Here is a 20,483-nt window from a genome sequence, read left to right on the forward strand (position 1 = left end):
ATTTCTTTTGCACAAACATTTGGTTTGCAACTTTTCAAGAAATTTTGTCTGGAGAAATTTTGTTGTTACCGAGATACATTATAGTTACCATATATGAAGTACCTACTTTCCCTCGGCACCCACCCGCTGACCAAAGTGCCTGACGACTCTTGGTACGAGATTATTTACAACACGGCTGTTCGCCCGTTTTGACTTTGTCCTCGTCCCTACTCTCTACCCCTTTGTCTCCGAAGATGAAACAGACACTTCCTCCCTGTATCTAATCTTACCATCCCCACCCCACTTTCAACCAGCGATGGGGGAGCTATACCTTAATCTGGCCTTACCAGGGGATGCTGAATATGTTCACGTGGTGCAACAAATTGGAAAGATGATTTTCAGCAATTTTGTATTGGATTGTCAAATTCGTTAAAAGAAGGTGTTGTTCAATTAACGTAGCTGGACTTTATACAGCAAGAGTCGATCAAGTTTGTAGGGTTTACAAGGTCTTACCACACGTCAATTTCACGCAAGTAAACCCATTCTGTTTGCGCTTGCGTTACCAAGATTCTAAGGCAAACAACCTTTTTGGACTTGTCCAGAGAAATCTTTGCTTTTCCACCTCTGAATGATCCGAACGTCTGGAAATTTCCACACGAATCACCTTCAGCTGGTTCGAAGCTTGCTTGTAGATCAGCAGACTTTAGCAAATCATTCTGTGCTTGATGACATGCCGTTTCCACGATCACTTCTTGTACAGCGGTTGGCTTGTTAAATTTTATCAGGACATAATCGTCCTTTCCAACATCTTTCGCCCAGAAATACCCACTGCCCTTGTTGTAAGCATCTTGTGGTTGTCCTTGGTAAGAAGACAGCGATGAGGTTACGAGGGCAGGAGGATTGCGTCCCATGTGCTTCTGGTCATATTGGTCAAAAAATGGTTCCTTCTGGTGTATACCAGACATTCCGTTTTCTTGGAGAGAGGATTTATCGCCAATGTGTTGAAAAAGCGACGATGGAGGCAATCGATCTTCTGGTTTTGGTTCCTTAATTTGCCGCCAAAATCCCATCAGCCAATCAATGGGCATTTCATCATACATGAGGTAGAAATATGAAGCGATGTTTCCGAGATCTTGTGAGCGAAAAACTTTCGCCTTGCTCCCTTTTATCGTAGCATCAAGAAAAGACCAAGGCTTAACATTTTCCGCATTTATGAACTCCTGCAATTTGGGAAAGAAGCTTGGCGATGATATGACATCATCTTCGAGATGAATATAATACTGTGATAAATCTTTACAGTAACACATTACAAAAGTGGCATCAACGTTTTCCTTTGAGCGCCAAGTTGTTCTTGTATTGGAGTCGCCATATTTCTTTTTTAAATTTGTTAGTGGTGGATAATATTCTGGATACGCTTCTATCACCGTCACAAGCCCCTGATCAATATATTTACCGAAAGATTTCAAAATCTCCGCTTTTGCTCTGGCTTTTGGTGGCTCGTGAAGATCAGCAAGGAATATCGCAATGTAAGTATTTTTCTTGTCCGCCTCGCCCAAGTTGTCGATCAAGCTTTGAGTGGTTCGTAGCAGATAATTATCCCCAGAAGGTCTTTCAACCGATGCAATTCCAATTGAGAGATATCCTTTATAAAGAAAACAGAAAATTGTTGAAATCATTGGCCACTACAGTACTGCCAGCTCTCACAAAAAACAAAACAATCAAACGAGATTGTTGTTGAGTTTCGTAACGTACTGCTAAGGGTGGTTTACAATCGTTTTGCCGAAAGTAATTCGCGACTTTTGTGTTTGCTTAGGCTTTACTTTATTACGCCCTATGATTGGCTATAGAAAAACTCGTGCCACTTTCACAACCAATGAGAAGCAGAACCAAAACAAATCGTGCCACGCTCGCACGGGGTTTTCCCGCGCTCTGCGCCGGCGATGTTGCATTCGACCAAACTCTTTAATACTTGATAAACTCGAAGATTACATGATAACATTCCTTGAGAAAGAATTCCGCTATTTCCGACGTACAAGATAAATTCCGCTACATTTAGAAGTAATAGTTCCAGAGTTCCTTCGAGAGTCACATTCAAAACAAGAATCTATCCGAGAAATCTGATACAAATGATCACGTGCGAATTTGATTAGTTCCAGTCCCTACTCGTTTCCAACACACTCCCCCCTGATTGACGGAGTCAATCATAAGGCGAAACTGTAAACATAACTCGTTAAACTCAGTCCAATGTTCAAAGATTTAGATCTGAAAGTTAAGATGCAGTAACCACAATTGCAATATCTTCATCTCTGACTACACAAATGTTCCTTGCTCTGTGACACTGAACAGCTCCCATATCAGCTGCTCCTTCATCAAACATATTAACTTCAAGAGGATAGAGCTTCTGAATTGGACGCTTGATGCAAATCCTGCGTAGAGATTTGTCTACTGTAGCCACTTCGGCGGAGCGAACAATGTTGTCTCTTCCTCGCAACAGCTTCTCTACTTTCCCCATTCTCTACTGCTGTCTAGGTGTTTTGTCTGCATATATGTGCACAAGGTCACCAATTTGAATGGTTCTTCTCGGTTCTCCTTTAAGTTTCTGATACTCTCTGATGCCAGTCAGGTATTCTTTCCTCCATCGATTTCTGAAGTGGGCGAGGAGACTCTCCAAATATCGTTCCCGTCGGGCTAGAGTGCTCAGAGGTACACTGGTAGCAGAAGGTGGCTCCAAGAGACGTCGACCAATTACGAGATGAGAAGGTGTTAGTGGAGCTTCTGACAACTCATTGTAAACATAGGTTAACGGCCTGGAATTTAACACTCCTTCAGTTTCAATCAGGGCTGATTCCAGTTCTTCATAACTAAGCTTTGCATTTCCCAGTACTTTCTTCAGACACCTTTTCACAAGTTTGACGCAGATTTCGAAAAAACCGCCCCACCAGCTCGCAGTGGGCACATTGAAATTCCAGTCAATGTTCGTGTTAAGAACGAACTTCTGAACTTCTGAATCTTTGAAAGTTTTCCCGTTATCTGAGATGAACAGGTTGGGTATCCCTCGTCTTCCAAAGAAACGTTTCAGCACTCTTAGAAATGACTTGGCGGTCAAATCGGGTGTGAGTTCAAGGTGCACAGCTCTGGTACTTGCACATGTAAATAGAGCAATGTAACACTTGAACATGTCTCCCTTGGACTGGTAGATATTCTTAACATAAAGGGGGCCAGCAAAGTCTACACCAACTTTGGAGAAGGCCAGATCATCTGAGACTCGAAATGAAGGTAATGGAGGAGGAGGTGGGCTACTGAAAGCTCTCCCTTGTATCTTCTTACATGTAATGCACTTAGAGAGTACATCCTTGACAGCTTGTCGTCCTTTGATTATCCAGAACTGTGACCGAGTTTCAGTGAGAGTTTCTACAACCCCATTGTGTTTCACGTTTTCATGACTTTGTGCAATTACTAATCTTGTGAAGTGCGGCTTTCTCGGTAACAGGATTGGAAACTTGGCTGAGTATGGAAGTGAGGAATTCTGAATCCTTCCCTTGCATCGCATTACTCCACCTTCATCTTTAAAGACTCCTAACTGTTCCCAAGTCGAACTTGATCTCTCCCTTTCATCAAGTTTCCCTTGAACGTCTTTGTACCAGAGAATTTTTGCAGCATTCAATTCCTGTGAACTAACATTTGAATGCATTTCTGGAACTCTTTTAATCCGTCTGATGAACTTCAATACAAGGGCGGTTACTCTGATAAGCTTGCTGAGACTGCTAAATCTCTCTGGTTGGACAACTTCAGAGATGTTTTCAGGGTCTTGGACCAATACGGTCATTACTTGTGAGATTCCATCTGCATCTTCTTTCTTCAATTTCTTTGTTTCTTCTGAGAGGGTGCCTTCACCAACAGGACAATTAGGTGGGCTTGGCCATTGATCCTTCTCCTTCTCTAGAAATGGTGCTCCTTTCCACCATAGATCATTGGATACAAGATCGGAACTCTTAGTTCCTCGCGAGGCAATGTCACTTGGGTTAAGTTCAGAAGGGCAATATCCCCAATGCTCTTTACTCCAGAGACATCGAATCTTTGTTACTCGATTCTGCACAAACTGCTTGAATTGTTTTGACTCTCCATTAATCCACCACCATACAATCTGAGAATCAATCCAATTGAACACAGAATCAATCTTGATGGTACAAGCCAATGCCTTGTACACAGCTGTCATCAGGTTTGCTAGAGTCAATGCTGCCATCAATTCCAATCTAGGAATTGTCTCTCCCTTCAAGGGTGCCACCCTAGTTTTAGAGGCTAACAGCTGCGAATAGCTGACATTAGAGGTTGTCACCCGAATGTAGATGTTTGCACCATAAGCAATCTTACTCGCGTCTGCAAAACCGTGTAGTTGAATAGACTTGACATCTTCTGCTTCTATCCCAGCTAGGACACAGCGAGGTACACTGACCACTGAAACTCTCAACATGTCTTCTGCTACTTCTTTCCACTTTTAACAGGGCTCTTCTGGCAGGGCCTCATCCCAGCCAATCTTGAGCTGACATATCTCTTGAAACATACACTTCAAGGGCAACATAATTGGTGACAACAAGCCTAATGGATCATAAAATCGAGCAGTGATGCTCAACAGTTTCCGCTTTGTCAGTGTTCCATCCAATGCTTGTGTAGCAAAGGTTGCGAGATCAAACTTGAAGCTGTCTTCTATCCTATCCCATGGAACTCCCATCACTTTGATGAGGTCTTCTTCGAGAACACTAGACTTTGTCAAAGAAGGACTGGTTTCCGAAGGTGGCTGAGTTGATGATGACAGATTAGTTTCCTCCTTCTCAATCAACTGATTTAGCTCTTCGCTGTTCGATGCCCATTTTCGCATGTTGAAACCTCCTTCTCTGAATCGCAACTTCAATTTTCCGTACAGTTCGAAGCAGTCCTTTACCGAATCCTTTCCAGATGCAAAGTCATCCACATACAAAGCTCTGACAACAGTGTTCACAAAGTCTGGATCAATGTTCTCATACTTGCTTAAGTGATTTCTCAGGGTTACATTCAAAATGAACGGTGAACAGACAAGACCAAACACAAGCCGTGTGAATCTAAGGATGATGACTTCCGGATTCGAGGAACTGATGTCATTTATCTACAAGAACCTTAACAAATTCCTATGTTCAGGATCCACTTCAACATTTAAAAATGCTTTCTCCAAGTCACCAATCAATGCAACTCTGTGTAGACGAAATCGTAGAAGAATGTCAAAGATCAATGGTGTTAAGGCTGGACCAGGGAGCAGACAGTCATTCAGACTTGGTTCATTCTGAGATTTAGCACTAGCATCATACACTACTCGTAGTTTGGTAGTGGTTCTGTCTTCCTTCACGACTTCCTTATGAGGAATGTAATGCACAGTTCCTGGTATTACTTCTTGATCACGACTCTTGTCAACTAATTCTATAACACCAGAGTTCAGTTGGTCCTTAATGACGTCATCATACTGTTGTAGAATGTCAGGCTTGGACTTCAATCTTGCTAATGAGGAGCTGAGGCGTTTCTGTGCTACCAAGTAGTTGTCTGGAATTGTAGGATGTTCTTCCTTAAAGGGAAGAGAAACTTCATAACGGCTACCATTGAACTTTACTTTGGCAAGATAATCTTCATAGAATTCTTCTTCTCTATTCTTCACTCCCAGAGTATCATAGTCCCAGAATTTGTTCAGTTCTTCTTTCAGAGAGACATCAACTGACTTGAAGTCTTCTTCAACTACTTGACACTCTGTCTTCATAACATGTGTAGAGCGTGTGACACGCGTGTGAGTGGTGCGTGACGCGAGATTGTCTATACCGTGAAGAATGCCGGGAAGAGCGAGGACGAACCATGTGCTCATGGCTGATGTAATCGGACAGTACGCAGTTTGTACTCGTAATAAAACGTCGTTTACAGTTTAAGCTTGTGGAGTGTGTAACATTGGCGACCCTGCCAGGACTATTGGGAGCTTTGTCTACGTTGAACCGTCGAGCGTCGTTAATTTTGCAACGTAACCGGCGATAACTGGACCGTGTTTCACCTCTGACCTGGGAAGTTGTGCAAAACACGAAGCGGTGCTCTATTTACCGGAGAGAAATTTTGACTGTGTCAGTGGTTGGTGAGTAAGAAGTTTTGATTTGATAGACTATGGAGACTCTTGAGGCTCTTCAAATCAATTTGCAAGTGGCGTTTTGTGGCTTGAGCGAAGAAAAATTGAAAGATGTTTGTAGTAAAGTAAACATCACTTTGGCGCCGGGAAGTAAAGGAAGACTGGTGTTTATTCAAGCACTAAATAAGTATCTCGAGACCGAAGAACTGAACGAAACAAAACTCAAGGAATTGGCGTTGTATGTAGGCATGAAGGAGAAGACGACAGAATCCAAGGTGAAAACAGAATCAGTCGAGAATTCCGAAGCAAGCGGTTCAAAAACGGAACAACAACCAGTCCTATCGATTTCTAAGATAAAGAGAGACTTTAAAATTTCAGGCCAAATTGGCGACATCTCGCAGAAAGATCGCCTAAGTTTCTCATCGCTGGCACATCAGATTGAACACGGGTTAAGAAATGATTACAAAGAGGATGAAATCAAAGAAGCCGTGATAAAAGCCATAAACCCTGCCTTAAGTCTGAGGAGCTATTTAGAGGGAAAGTCGGATTTGACGCTTGCAAAAATGAGGCGAATCTTGCGTTCTCACTATCAAGAGAGAACAGCAACAGAACTATATCACCAGCTTAGTTCAACCGTTCAAAAAGCTACAGAAAAGCCTCAAGAGTTTCTTATCCGCCTACTGGATTTGAAACAGAAGGTTTTGTTTGCATCACAAGAATCCGAGTCAGGGTTAAAGTATGACCCAGCTTTAGTGCATGGAATGTTTTTACATAGTTTTTCCATTGGCCTCTTGAGTGAAAACATAAAGTCAGATATGAAGCCCCATTTACAAAAGGACACCATCAGTGATGAAGAGCTATTTGAAGCACTGAATGTCTGTGTCAGCAACGAGACGGAAAGATTACAAAAACTTGGCTCGCGACTGACTCCCAAGGTGAATCCAGTGCAAGAGTCTGAGGCTGCTGCTGATCGAGTCAAAGAGGGGGGGAAAGTGACCAGTTTGGATCAGGCACTACTCAAGGAGGTCAGAGAGCTGAAAGCAGAGATTGCTGCTGTCAAGGAAAGGGTTGCCTCCCCACCACGAGTATCTAGACAGCCTTTTGCACAGCAACCTATGAGGTCACCCCCACAGTGCAGAATTTGTCAACAAAATGGGGTTGAAGGGTTTTGCGATCATTGTTTTAAGTGTGGAATGAGTGGCCATTATGCACGTGAATGTCGGGCGCGATTTCGTCAATGGGGTACAGGGTTACAGGGAAATGGACAGAGGTCACGCCCGGGGGACAGGGTGTGATCTTACAGAACAACCAGTCCCAGTGTGCTTATTGTGGTAGAGTGGGTGGTGCCCATGCATTATTCGATCGTTGTGCAGCTTGTAAGACCAGCAGATATTGTTCCAAGGGGTGCCAAGAAGAACATTGGCCACAGCACAAAGTTATTTGTAAGGCCATACAAGAACTGGAAAGGCGACAGGAAGATGAAGCTAAAAATGTACCTTTGAACACGACATTCGCTTGCCATTTAACTCCAAAACAGCAAGCGGGACTAACCAAACTGGTAGGACAGAGGTGCATAGTGAAATGTAGTATGCAAGGAATAGAGGTGGAGGCATTATGGGACACCGGGTCCCAAGTTTGTGTGGTATCGCGGGCATGGAAGGAGGCTTACCTTCCCCTGGAAAAATTAAAAAGTGTTGGTGAATTGTTAGAAGATGGGCAGGGATTGAGTTTGGAGGCTATGAATGGGACTGACATTCCCTTCGATGGCTGGATCGAAGTGACATTTAGACTATCTGGGGACTCGGATGAGCTGACCGTACCAGTGCTAGTGGGACAACAGGAACAGGAGTTACCCATTATTGGATTCAGTGTGATAGAGGAGATTTTGAAGAAACACAATGGAGACCCCGAAGGCGTTTCTGAAAATATAATTCGACAATCTTTCCCCTCAGTTCACTATTCCAAATTGGGGACATTTGTCAATATTGTTCGCACAAGGACTCAAGATGCTGGCACGTCTGTAGTCAGGGTTGGCAAGAAAGATGTTGTGGTTCCAAAGGGACAGTCAGTTAGAGTTAAGTGTCGTGTCCACCTCGGGCCTGTTGCAGAAGAATTGCCGATAATATTTGAGCCAAAGGAAGAAGGCGATCTCCCGGAGGGACTTCAATTATCTGAGGAACTGAGTAAGATAGCCCCGGGCACATCCAGCCAGGTTACAATCTTAGTACATAACAACATCGATAAGGACATCCTGCTGAAACGAAGAACCGATCTAGGTCAGATTCAAATGGTTAAGTCAGTGTTACCTATTCCGAAGCCGCCAGACCAGGAGCACGTCCAGGAAGGAGATTCAGTTGATGTTTCCCTATCAGAGGAACAAGCACAGGAATTGTGGGACCCGCCTGTTGGCCTTAGCCATTTGGAAGAAGAACAGCAATCCATTGTTCGCCAAATGTTACAGGAAGAGGCTGATGCATTTGCCAGAGACGAGAATGAAGTTGGGTGCATTGATAATTTGGAATTGGAAATCAATCTAAGTGATGACCAGCCTGTGCGAAAGAACTATGTGTCCATTCCAAAACCTCTTTACGGAGAAGTGAAGGAGTATATAGAAGACTTGATCAATCGCAACTGGATCAGCAAGTCCCACTCGGCATATTCTTCCCCCATGGTTTGTGTTCGGAAGAAGGATGGTAGTTTACGATTATGTATTGACTATGGAGAACTTAACAGGAAAACTTACCCTGAGCGCCAGCCAATCCCACGGATACAGGATATTCTGAATGGGCTTGGGGGTAATAAGTGGTTTACTGTTCTCGACCAAGGGAAGGCATATCACCAGGGCTTTGTTGCGGACAAGAGCCGACCCCTTACCGCATTCGTCACCCCTTGGGGGCTATATCAATGGAACAGGATCCCATTTGGTTTAATGAATGCCCCCGCAGCCTTTCAGCGATGCATGGAGGAATGCTTGCGCGGATTACGTGACGATATCTGTATTCCATACCTCGATGATATTCTAGTTTATAGCCGAACATTTGAAGATCATGTCAGAGATGTTCAGCGAGTACTGCGCAGACTTCAGGAACATGGGATTAAATTAAAACCATCCAAGTGCAATTTCTTCCAGCAAAGGGTCAGATATTTAGGTAGGATCGTGTCAGCTGATGGTTACTCTTTGGACCCGGAGGATACAAAAGCAGTTCAGAAGTTGAAAAGTGAGAAACCAAACACTGTGGGGGACATCCGCAAGTTACTCGGATTCCTGGGGTACTACAGACAGTACATTCCAGACTTCTCACGCATCGCCAAACCCCTCTATGACCTTATGGCCGTATCGCAGAGTGCTAATCAAGGTGGTAAATCTAATGCTACAGTCGGGGGAAAACAACAGCTACCAAATAACCACAGGATCAACTGGTCAGACGATCACCAGGAGAGATTAAACTTGCTAGTTGACTGTGTAACAAGACCACCAGTGATGGCTTTTCCCGATTTTTCCAAACCATTTGTACTGCATACGGATGCCTCTCATGAAGGCCTGGGCGCCGTGTTATACCAGGAGCAGGACAGGAAGTTGAAAGTTATCGGTTACGCATCAAGGACCCTAACCCCAGCAGAGAAAAACTATCACTTGCATGCGGGAAAACTGGAGTTTCTGGCTCTTAAATGGGCTGTGACTGAAAAATTTCGGGATTATTTGTATTATGCTCCATCATTTGACGTCTATACAGATAATAACCCTTTAACGTACATATTAACTTCCGCGAAACTGTCTGCTGTTGGACATCGATGGGTGGCAGAGCTAGCTGACTTCAATTTTTGCCTGCGATATAGACCTGGGAAAACTAACATTGATGCAGATATACTATCTCGCCTACCGATAGACCCGCGAGAGTACATGGATAGCTGTACTGCTGGAATGGACAAGGAAGCCATTGATGCAACGATCCAGGGACTAACACACCAGAGAGCGGAAGAGATTCCGTGGTTGACTGCAGTCTCTGCGAATATTAGTATTGCAGACCAAGACCCCATTGTCAGCGACTTAACTCTTACACAATTGGTACCGGGAGAAATTCAGCGAGCTCAGCGGGAAGACTCAGTCATTTCACAAATCATGCAATTCAAACAACAAGGATATCCCCCTAAGTTGACAGGCGGCAGGACCAGGGACAATGAGATGTTTTGTTATATAAGAGAATGGAATAATCTTCACATTTCAGCAGACGGAACTCTGTGGCGCAAAACCAAGAATCGACAACAGTTAGTTCTTCCCCTAAAGTTCAGACAACTCGTTTACCGGGAGCTACACACTGAGATGGGTCACCTGGGTGTTGACCGAGTGTTAGATTTAGCTAGGTCCAGGTTTTACTGGCCCCGCATGCAACAGGACATCACTTATTTCATTACAAACAAGTGCAGCTGCATTCGGCACAAGAAACCAAGTACATCAGTTAGGGCGCCTATGGAAAGTATCACCACTACAGCACCCTTTGAAATGGTCTCGATCGATTTTCTTCACCTGGAAAAGAGCCAAAGAGGATTTGAGTATATTTTACTCGTAGTTGATCACTTCACAAGGTATGCTCAGGCTTACCCTACTCGAAACAAGACAGCACGTACTGTAGCCGAAAAACTTTTCAATGACTACATTCCGAGGTTTGGGTTTCCAGCTCGCCTCCATAGCGACCAGGGTGGAGAATTTGAAAATCAGCTCCTGCGTCAATTAAACAAGTTAACTGGTGTCTCCAAGTCTCGCACAACGCCGTACCACCCCCAAGGGAATGGACAAGTGGAAAGGATGAATCGCACGTTGTTGTCAATGCTCAGGACCCTTCCCGAATTGAAGAAGCGCAAATGGGACGAATCACTTAACAAGATGATTCATGCATATAACTGTACCAAACATGAGGCTACTGGATTCGCGCCATATTATCTGCTGTTTGGTCGTAATCCAAGACTACCCATCGATCTTATATTTAACTTCAATCAGGACAATAATGGTCGAGTTGACTATAATTCCTATGTGCGCAAGTGGCGGGAAGACATGGACGAAGCATATCAGATTGCTCAGAAGACTGCAAAGAAGGCTGCTAGACGTAGCAAAGATTACTATGACAGGAGAGTGTCAGGCGGAGTGCTTCAACCCGGGGACCGAGTGCTGGTTAGAAATTTAGCCGAACGGGGCGGCCCTGGAAAATTGAGATCACACTGGGAAGAGACCATCCACGTCGTTGCTGAAAGATTGGGAGGGGATAGTCCGGTTTACAGACTCAAGCCAGAGAATGGGCGTGGTCGCGCAAGGGTGCTCCACAGGAACTTACTTTTGCCTTGTGATGCGCTGGAACTTGGAAGCTCAGTAGTTGAACCTGTTCATCAGGCCAGGAGAACCATCACGAGCTCCGCATTGCCACCAAAGACAAGTGATGGGCTGTCCTCAGAGGACGAGAGTGATGACCTAACAGAAACCAGATTAGTGGGATATTCACAAGAAACCGGATCATCAAATTCATCATGCTCGGAGCCAAATGAGCCCCTAGACCAGGCCGAAATTGTTCCCACTACAGATGTGGACCTCATCATCGGGAGTGAGAATAGGTCAGTTGACGAGGAATTTTCGGATCTTGATGTCAGCACCGAGGAGAGCGTGTCAACCCGACCACAACGTCAGTGTAGGCCACCACAGATCTTCACGTACAACTCCCTAGGAAACCCGGAGTACCAGCGTGTCAATCCATTAGTTAACTACGTTCAGATGCCGTGGACATCGCCACCGGCTTTACCTGTTCCCTATCATGGACCTTTCTACTATTGGACCTGGCCACAGGTGCCTTATTTACCACTTTCCTATTGCTGACTATTCCGGGAAAACTAGTTGCGTCATCCAGGACCCAAGGTTGAGGATTATGGATAAGAGATTTTGTATGATTTCTTCGCATGAGAGGACTATGTAACATTGACCTTAACTCTCAGTTTAGTTTGTCATTTTTTTTTCTAGCGTTTCGTTCGTCCATTTGTTTTGGAGGGGGAGTGTGTAGAGCGTGTGACACGCGTGTGAGTGGTGCGTGACGCGAGATTGTCTATACCGTGAAGAATGCCGGGAAGAGCGAGGACGAACCACGTGCTCATGGCTGATGTAATCGGACAGTACGCAGTTTGTACTTGTAATAAAACGTCGTTTACAGTTTAAGCTTGTGGAGTGTGTAACACATGCGACATGTTAACACTTGATGAGCTCTGCAATGCACCTGCTATGTTAACAGGACCACTCAAAACATAACCCAGCCTTGTACGAACTGCTACAGGTCCATGCGACTCCCCCCGTACCACATGGTTCTGGACAATGGACCAGTAATAATCAGCACCAATCATAATATCTACTTCAAGATCTTCATCGCCACGGGAATAGTCAGCAAGAGGTAAGCCTTGTAGATGAGGGTAACTTTGCTGTGCAATCTCAATGGTCTGGTTGGCTATGGGTCCACAAATCAGTTCAACTTCATAAGCATTGACAAACACTTTCAACTGATCTTGGCATTCCAGTGCAAATTGAACGATGTCACATTTCTTCAATGAGGCTTCATTGTTTCCAAACGTTTTAATCAGAACAGTTTCACTTCCAAATGAGGGCAGGCCTAACTTGCTCCTCAACCGTGTACTTATGTAAGACCTTTGAGAACATGAATCAAATAAAACCCTCACATGGCAAGAATTTCCTCCATTAGGATTTCCAACCCTGGCTCTGGCAGTTTGCAGCAAAACAGAATTATTCTTAACATCTTGGGTGAAATACTAATTTGTACTCACAGTTTGTTCCTGATTGGTTCTTCTTGCTTGCGTGAATTGTGGTGAAGAGTTTTGCACGCCGCATAGCGATACATGATGTTTCCCGCCACAACGATAACATCTCGCTTGGCAATCTCGGCTCACATGACCACTCCTCAAACAACCAAAACATCGCCCCTTTTGGCGGAGAATTCTTTCTTCGCTTCTGGCTCCGTAACAACAGCGCATCTCGCCGAAGGGTGCGGTCCACTGCAGAAAGTACACCACATTTCCTTATTTTGTTGAGGTCTGTCGTTGTATGAAACAAGTGTCGACGACGTGGGGGGTCTCTTGTTTTGACCGAACCGTAATCCATATCCAAACTCTCGTTTTTCTCTCATTTTCGACTGATCTGTCACTGGACCCAGAGCACACCTTTCTCGTATCTGTAACTCCTCTGCAAACGACTTTATTAATGTGTCGAGGTCCCACTCGTCGCTCATACCACGACTCAAAATCAAACGCAACTCTTGAGGAATTTTCGCCATGATCACCGGGGTTAGGAATGTTCCGTACGTGTCAATGGAAATTCCAGTTCCTTGCAAACTTCGAACAGCCGACTCTGTTTTGTCCAACAATTGCCGCAATAGTTTAAGATCACCAGTATCACTCACTTTTGGTAGCTGCATTAACATCTCGATGTGTTTAGATATGATAACTTGTTTGCTTCCGAACCGCTTGTTTAGGAGATCGACCGCATGGTTGTAATTTGAGCTTGTGAGAGGTAAACCAGAAATGGTTTCGGCTGCAGCGCCCTCCAATAATGATTTCAAATACTGAAATTTGTCGACTTCATTCAGATCCTCACTCGTGTGAATTGCAGATGAGAAGCTGTCCCAAAATGTTGTCCATTTTGTGGCATCCCCGGTAAACTTAGGTAACGTGAGCTTCGGTAGCTTTGCCTTGTTTGTGCCCTTCGCGCCATTTTGAGCAAGGAACGATCCTTGCGGACTCAGCGATGGCAATGTCACCGTTTCTTCGACATCATTCGCTTCCTGCTTAGGAGACGACAAACATGAGGTTATCAATAAGATCGTTTCTTGTAACGACGCGTTAAAATCGCAGCGCTCCAGGATTTCCTTTTCGATTGCGTCGGCTTGCAATAATTCTGCGATTTCTTGATCAAGCGATGCAATTTCCTTCTGATGTTTTTCCAGGTTAATCTTTTGAGATTTCAGCTTCAGTCGGACGCTTTCCACATCACCGTTGTTGATTAACTCCTTCACATCGTTCATAACTTTACGAACGTGAACTCTGAACCCTGAGCGCTCCAGAATTTTCTTTTTGACATCCGACATGGCGAAGGTCACAAAACACGCGCTCTGTTCTCCTTGCTTTCACTCCCGGGTCTCGGCACCAAAATGTTGCATTCGACCAAACTCTTTAATACTTGATAAACTCGAAGATTACATGATAACATTCCTAGAGAAAGAATTCCGCTATTTCCGACGTACAAGATAAATTCCGCTACATTTAGAAGTAATAGTTCCAGAGTTCCTTCGAGAGTCACATTCAAAACAAGAATCTATCCGAGAAATCTGATACAAATGATCACGTGCGAATTTGATTAGTTCCAGTCCCTACTCGTTTCCAACAGGCGACGTGCATTTTCTTTGAATTCTGATTCGTTCATTCCGTTGTTTACGTCTGTTGTGATTGGCCAAAGTGAAAATTACCTTAGTTTTGGTCTTACGACTGAAAACTGAAAACCTCTCTCAAAAAACGACGGGCAAACCTACAGCGCGGCTTTGAGAACCTTACACAATCGTCATATAAAACGCGAAGAAATGAACACTCACGTTTTGTTTGTGGGTATCTCCCCAGCTTGGTCACTTTGGAACTGCTCATGATCTCAACCGCTGGACACAGAGAGTGGCTCTGCAGTACGCTTGAAGGCTCTAAAAATATTCAACGGTTATACGTCAGCTTAGCGATGAAGGGTGAACAAAAGCCTGTTAGACTTTAACCATGGTGACCTGCGATCAGGCCGTATTATCATTTCGCGTACAATATAGACCGTCTTTCTTCTCTTTTCCTGGGGGTGGTGTAGGGGGTGTAGGGGGAGGGAGGGGCTATCCAGGCTAACGCTGTAAAGAAATGAGAGAAGGGCCAGAGAATTTATATTCGTACCCCAACTGACTGGGTAAAATCTAAATTTTCAGCCGCGAGTAAACTTAAGTCGTTACAGAGGTTATTGGAGACTTACCCTTGGGAATATTATTGTTGTTTGTAGATTTTTGTTCCGATACTATTGCAGTGCTGTTGCTAACTTGCTTCCCTAAACTTGTCATAACAGCTAAATATGGAAGAGAAGAAAATGTTAGCTCATCGTACTTTTAACAAACCGGTTATAGAATTTACAGTGGTTAACAATAACTCCCAGCAACGGATCTCATCCTGGACGGAAAAGCTAATCCTTTGGAAGAGCCCTTCGAGTTCTTTGAAATTCCGACGAGATTCTTTCTGTTCGTTCGCGCCATTACTGCAATGTGTTCGCACAAAAATCTATTTAACGGGGAAGTATCACGTGAATGTGGTGTTACATAAAAAACTCCAAAACGGATTGACTGATTGCCTGGCTAAGGGCGTCAAAATCCGAATTTATGAGTTGCTGTTAGCTTTAAAAATAAAAAATCCTCGCAGTTAGTACGCAATTTAAGCAGTTGCGAAAAGAAAGCCTGAAAAAAATTCAGGCTTGAACGGGATTCGAACCCACGACCTCTGCGATGCCGGTGCAGTGCTCTGCCAACTGAGCTATCAAGCCAACTGGGAGCTGGTCATATTGTGAGTTCGTAAAATACCCGTGAAAGATGAATAAATGAATGTAAATATATAAAACATACATTTTGAACTGCGGATGAAAGATCAAATCATCAGCAGTTAAAAATATGTTTCATATATTTAAATTCATTAAATGTTAGCTTTGCGTATTAGTTTGCTCTCTTTACGACAATCTTAGTCGCCTCGAAAAGAAAAGGAATCAATTTTCCCATGCTAATGATGTATTTATTCAGTGAGTGACACAGGTATACTCGATAAAAGGAAATCCACGTTCTCCTATCAGGAGTCGAACCTAAGACCTTCCGATTACTAGTTCGGACGCTCTACCACTGAGCTACAGGAGACTCGTGGGAGCTATACTAAGGCCATCAGATTTTTCCCCATGTTACTTAAGTTTTAATATTTAAATACTGTATATATGAAACAGCTACAGGTGTATGAATAAATAACAGTTCTAAATAGTATAATCAGTCAGGTAACTGTTATTTGTTTAAGTTTTAGCTAAAAAGAAAAATAAAGCAACAACGTAGAGGCCAGGTTTTTATTTTATTTTTTTTTTACAATTTCAATCCGAATTTGGCAGCCGATTTAGGCCTCCAAACAGGTATATTTGCCGAAATGAAACATAGGGCGCCGCTCGGGCATCGGTGTTTACATCAAATTTATGCTATCTCGATCCTTTTGATATGGAAATAAAAAGCAACTCAGCACGATCAATATAACAAAAGAATCTCATAAACGTCAGTGTTAAACTCACAAAGTGGATCGCAGCTAACATCGCATCGTTTGCGGATTGTAATTAACATACTCCGCCTAGGATTCACAGAATTAAATTTCGTGGACTTGTGTTACACTTGTATTAAACTCGAAAGTTTGCGAAAAGTGAAAAGTAGCAATCTTGAGTCGAAGAATTCAACGCAAGCATAGAATTTCATGGGCGAGGTGCATTGTCCAATCCTTAATCTTTATTTATTTTTCATGTTTGGCTAGCTTCACATCAGAAATAGAAATTTTAAGCTTTCGTTGAATTCTAACATATAAACACAATCTTCATACTTCTTTCAAAAACTCTAATAACTGTCCTTGTCCTAAAGTAAGACCCAAACCGCAATTTTGCGTTATGATTTATTCAAATTAAACACAGCTTGCGGCAAGCTGATTTGGCAAGCTGAAAGGCCACATGTATACTAGTTCTATCTGCCCTCCGTCGCTTTTTATTTTGAAAACTTGGGCTAACATTTCGTACACCCATCGTATAACTGGAGTTAATACCTCGCAAATTTTAAGTCGGAATCCATTTAGATTTTTTTTAACAGATATGCAAATAATTAAGAATAAAAATTTCTAAAAGCGACTCACGAAAGCTGAACTGATGGCGTCGGTTTCCATGGGCGAGCCCTCGCCGTAAACAAAAACGTACTAAATGCAATTGAAGGTTTGAAGCCCACGAAAGCTTCACTTCTGGCCCTACAGAATAATACAAAATCCACTCTTTCTCGCCGTGCAACAGTCTATAGCAATGGCCTTGCTATACTAGACACATTCTCGGACATTCGTTGTCGTCTCGCGCGAGAAACTATGACAACTCTCACCGACTGTCTGACAATTCCTTCTATTTCTCGTCGTCTCTTTAGGTTTGATAAGGTTCTCCGCTTTCGCAATAAATAATCAGTTGATGCGTTTCATCCGTTAAATGTTGAACACAATACGAGATATATATCATGAACAGCGACGTGAAAAACGAAGTCATCGAAACCACGTTTTTCCTTTCAGCGCGTGTACAAACGTAAACAAGCAATTCATTCATACCTGTGAGTGGAACTTTCTCCAGGATTTCAGACTGAGCCCTTGCAACATCATAGTTAGGATCTTTTGTAAGAAGTTCTTTGCTTGGTCGAAGAACAAATGTGAAAACCACGATTACCACCGCAGACCAAAGGACCACTGTCGTTAGAACCAAACGGCAGGTTTTCTTCCGTGGAAAGCAATCACCGCAATTGAAAAATAATCTGTTTTTTGCAGGCATCGTCTCAATTGTAGCAGTAGCAATCCAGACTGTACTTGTGAGAGACACAAATTTTAAATTTATTCAAGTGGTCGCCGCAGCTTCTCATTCAAATGCAAAATACAAGAACTTACGTTTCAACGGGTTTTTCGCAGGTGTAATAGTCTTTTGTCCATAGTTGCCGAAGCATGAGGGATATTGCACGGACTAAATAATCGATAACGATGCGAAGTTTTTTGTACTTGTTTTGAGTTTTCCTAGCGGTGGGTAGACCGATGCGTTGTATTGGCGCATAATGCGCTCGGTAATAAGATGAACGACGAAAGCCAACTAATGAATCAATATTACAATGCTGAATAATCAAAGAGGAAAATTAAAGCGGCGGAATTTTTTAATCGCACTCTCTTTAGCTTGGTAAGCTTGAAATAACAACCTCAAAGTTGATTTTCTAAAGTTTACCGTAAATGATAACCTTGTGTTGTGGGTATTGTTACTAGCGAAGTGATTATTTTCTTGACACGTGATTCTCAAAATATTCCAATTTTTTTATGTTTCCTTATTTTATGCAAAGCACGATAAATTTGAAACTTTTTCGGCGTTTCGTCAAGCGCGTTTCAAAACGCTTCGTTTCAAGATAGCTTGTTCGATTTCGACAATTTTTATCGCGCAACATGCGACACTTCTTTGCCTCGATCGCCCTGCCAAGATCTGCCCATCAGTCTCCTGGGAGAAGCTCTGACAGTAAGATTCTTACCTTTGCGCAAGCCTTGTCGACAAAAATCTGAATATTTTAGAAACCGTCTCGGTCATTCTGGCCATACTTAAACGGCATTTCCAGTCCGGCCAAAACGGATAGTTCTGAAAACGCCCGCCAAGGTGGAGTTTCTTGAAAGCGTCGTTTTCGTGGTCTGGTGTGGAGGGGAGGGGGTAAAACGGAGCATTTCGGAAATGATGACGTCAAATGTCATTGTCCTCGTTTTCGTGACCGTCCACACGTCCCGCTTCCGTTTTAAGATGTTTCTCGTCTACACTGTCGTTGTCGCCGCGTTTACTCTCGTCTACACTAAACTTTGGGCGATTTCCATTTAACCAAAAATTTCGGTTGGAAAGTCTGGAAACTTTCTCTGCGTCAAATGGAAAGGCTTTTTATCCATTCGTTCCAAACTTGTAATCACATTGGTAGATCAAAAACGTAAAGTGAATTAAAAGCGCAATGATGGCGCAAAAAGACAACAAAGTGGACATGGAAATTCAACCTCGTTCCCAGGATCCACTCTCTTCCTCGCTCGAGAATTCAAGGAAGAGAGAGGACCCTGGGAATGAGGTTGATGGAAATTTTGTGCAAATGTACGGGAATTTCTGTTCCGGCCGGTTGGAATGGGAAAAGTCACTGAAAAGTGAAGTACCCCCGAAATTTCAAACCAAAACTTTGGGCAAAATGAAAAGGGCCCCTGGTTCTCACGTTCGACGCAAGCTACCGAAACTGCCAGCGCAAGAGCAAAATGCAACAGATGTTCACATCATAGTTAATAAAAGGCGATGGTTATGAAGCCTGGCAATCTTCTTGGTTATATGTTTTTGTTCGCGTTTTTGGCCTTGACCGTGCATAAACTACAATAGATTTTGAAATCTGTCGGAGCAACTGACCAATCGAAGCGTTCCTGTTACGATATTCAACTGTAGTGTAAACGTTAAAACAAAGGATTGTGCACAGTCGCGGCCCTTCCATCATAAATTGCAACACCATTGTTTTCTAGGTAAGGTTTCATAACCAGTCCATCAATTAACTATGTTCGCATGTACTGAAAATAAAAACGCAAGATCAACAAATACCAGACATGCACGCGTATATTGGAGTGGTTGTCTAAGATGGCGGATAAGTTACGCTTCACTTGCTTGCGCTTGTGTCTAGAAATGTTCACCTGTCAAGAGAAATGTTTGCATTTGCGTTTTTGATGTTTACACGTCCTTGCATTTGCATTTGCGTCGCATATGTGAACCAGGCTTAAAACGCTGGAATACGCCGTCCGCTTATACATTATGCGACAATCTGAGACGCCCACAATGGTTGCAGCATTTCCAATTTCGGCGTTTTCCGCAACTCCGTTTTTGCCATCCACTAACATAATAAAGCTCCGTTTTCAAACTCGTCCGGTCTATAGAGCGTTTCCGCCATGAATGAAAACGCTCGGCGTGCTCGATCGTATTTGCCGACCTTAGCAGTTTGCCACGAACCCGCCATTCAGTAGCTCCCCGCGTCTTCCCGATCATCTAAACGGGTGACGTAAAATTCGCGCCCTCGTCAAGGACAACTGGGGTATGCAGGTTGGTAGAGTGAAAGAAAAAAAACCTTATAATTTTGCTCATTAAAAATGAATTTGTGCCCAGCCACATGCATGAAGCAGAAAATTTTCACCTGCAACTATTCGGTATTTTTCTATTCTACGTGTAAGCTAAGCATACAGTTTGTAGGATTAAGACCAAAGTGAAGGATGGTGATGAAGTTTTCAATCCACCATACGGAAAAATACGGCGGCTGTGCATTTTACCAGAATACCTTGCGAACCTTACACAGCCAATAGTAAGTAAAGTAAGTAAGTGAACTTTATTTAAGACAGGGTGGCCCAGTCAGCTACGGGGCTGTTATTCTGAGGGGCGCTGTATACACCTATACGCACATAGAAATTCTTCCCTGTACTAACAATAATTTGTTTGCTAGGGTTGAAGTTTTTAGAACTTTTTTAGAACTTTTCTGTGGAT

General features: G+C 43.3%; 1 protein-coding gene and 1 non-coding gene across 5 annotated transcripts; both read right to left on the bottom strand.

Annotated features, from left to right (window-relative positions):
* Positions 1 to 94: 94 nt before the first annotated feature.
* LOC146473273 (alpha-1,6-mannosyl-glycoprotein 4-beta-N-acetylglucosaminyltransferase-like) lies at positions 95 to 18,882 on the bottom strand. 4 transcript variants are annotated; one of them, XM_085118485.1, is made up of 5 exons: positions 18,478 to 18,882; positions 17,528 to 17,773; positions 15,144 to 15,233; positions 14,737 to 14,835; positions 95 to 1,621 (listed from the first exon to the last, which is right to left on the bottom strand). In XM_085118485.1, the coding sequence occupies exons 2-5, from the start codon at positions 17,742 to 17,744 to the stop codon at positions 489 to 491; spliced, it is 1,539 nt and encodes a 512-aa protein (XP_084974611.1). In that variant the 5' UTR covers positions 17,745 to 17,773; positions 18,478 to 18,882; the 3' UTR covers positions 95 to 488. The 4 variants fall into 4 exon arrangements, with proteins under 4 accessions (XP_084974611.1, XP_084974609.1, XP_084974612.1 ...); XM_085118483.1 differs by having other exon boundaries at positions 17,528 to 17,778; XM_085118486.1 differs by lacking the exon at positions 18,478 to 18,882 and adding an exon at positions 17,858 to 18,466.
* Trnat-agu (transfer RNA threonine (anticodon AGU)) lies at positions 15,990 to 16,062 on the bottom strand. Its single transcript has one exon. It is a non-coding gene; the product is annotated as a tRNA-Thr (tRNA).
* Positions 18,883 to 20,483: the final 1,601 nt, after the last annotated feature.

This window comes from Pavona decussata, unplaced genomic scaffold (assembly GCF_977016875.1).
Source record: "Pavona decussata unplaced genomic scaffold, jaPavDecu1.1 SCAFFOLD_94, whole genome shotgun sequence".
NCBI lineage: Eukaryota > Metazoa > Cnidaria > Anthozoa > Scleractinia > Agariciidae > Pavona > Pavona decussata.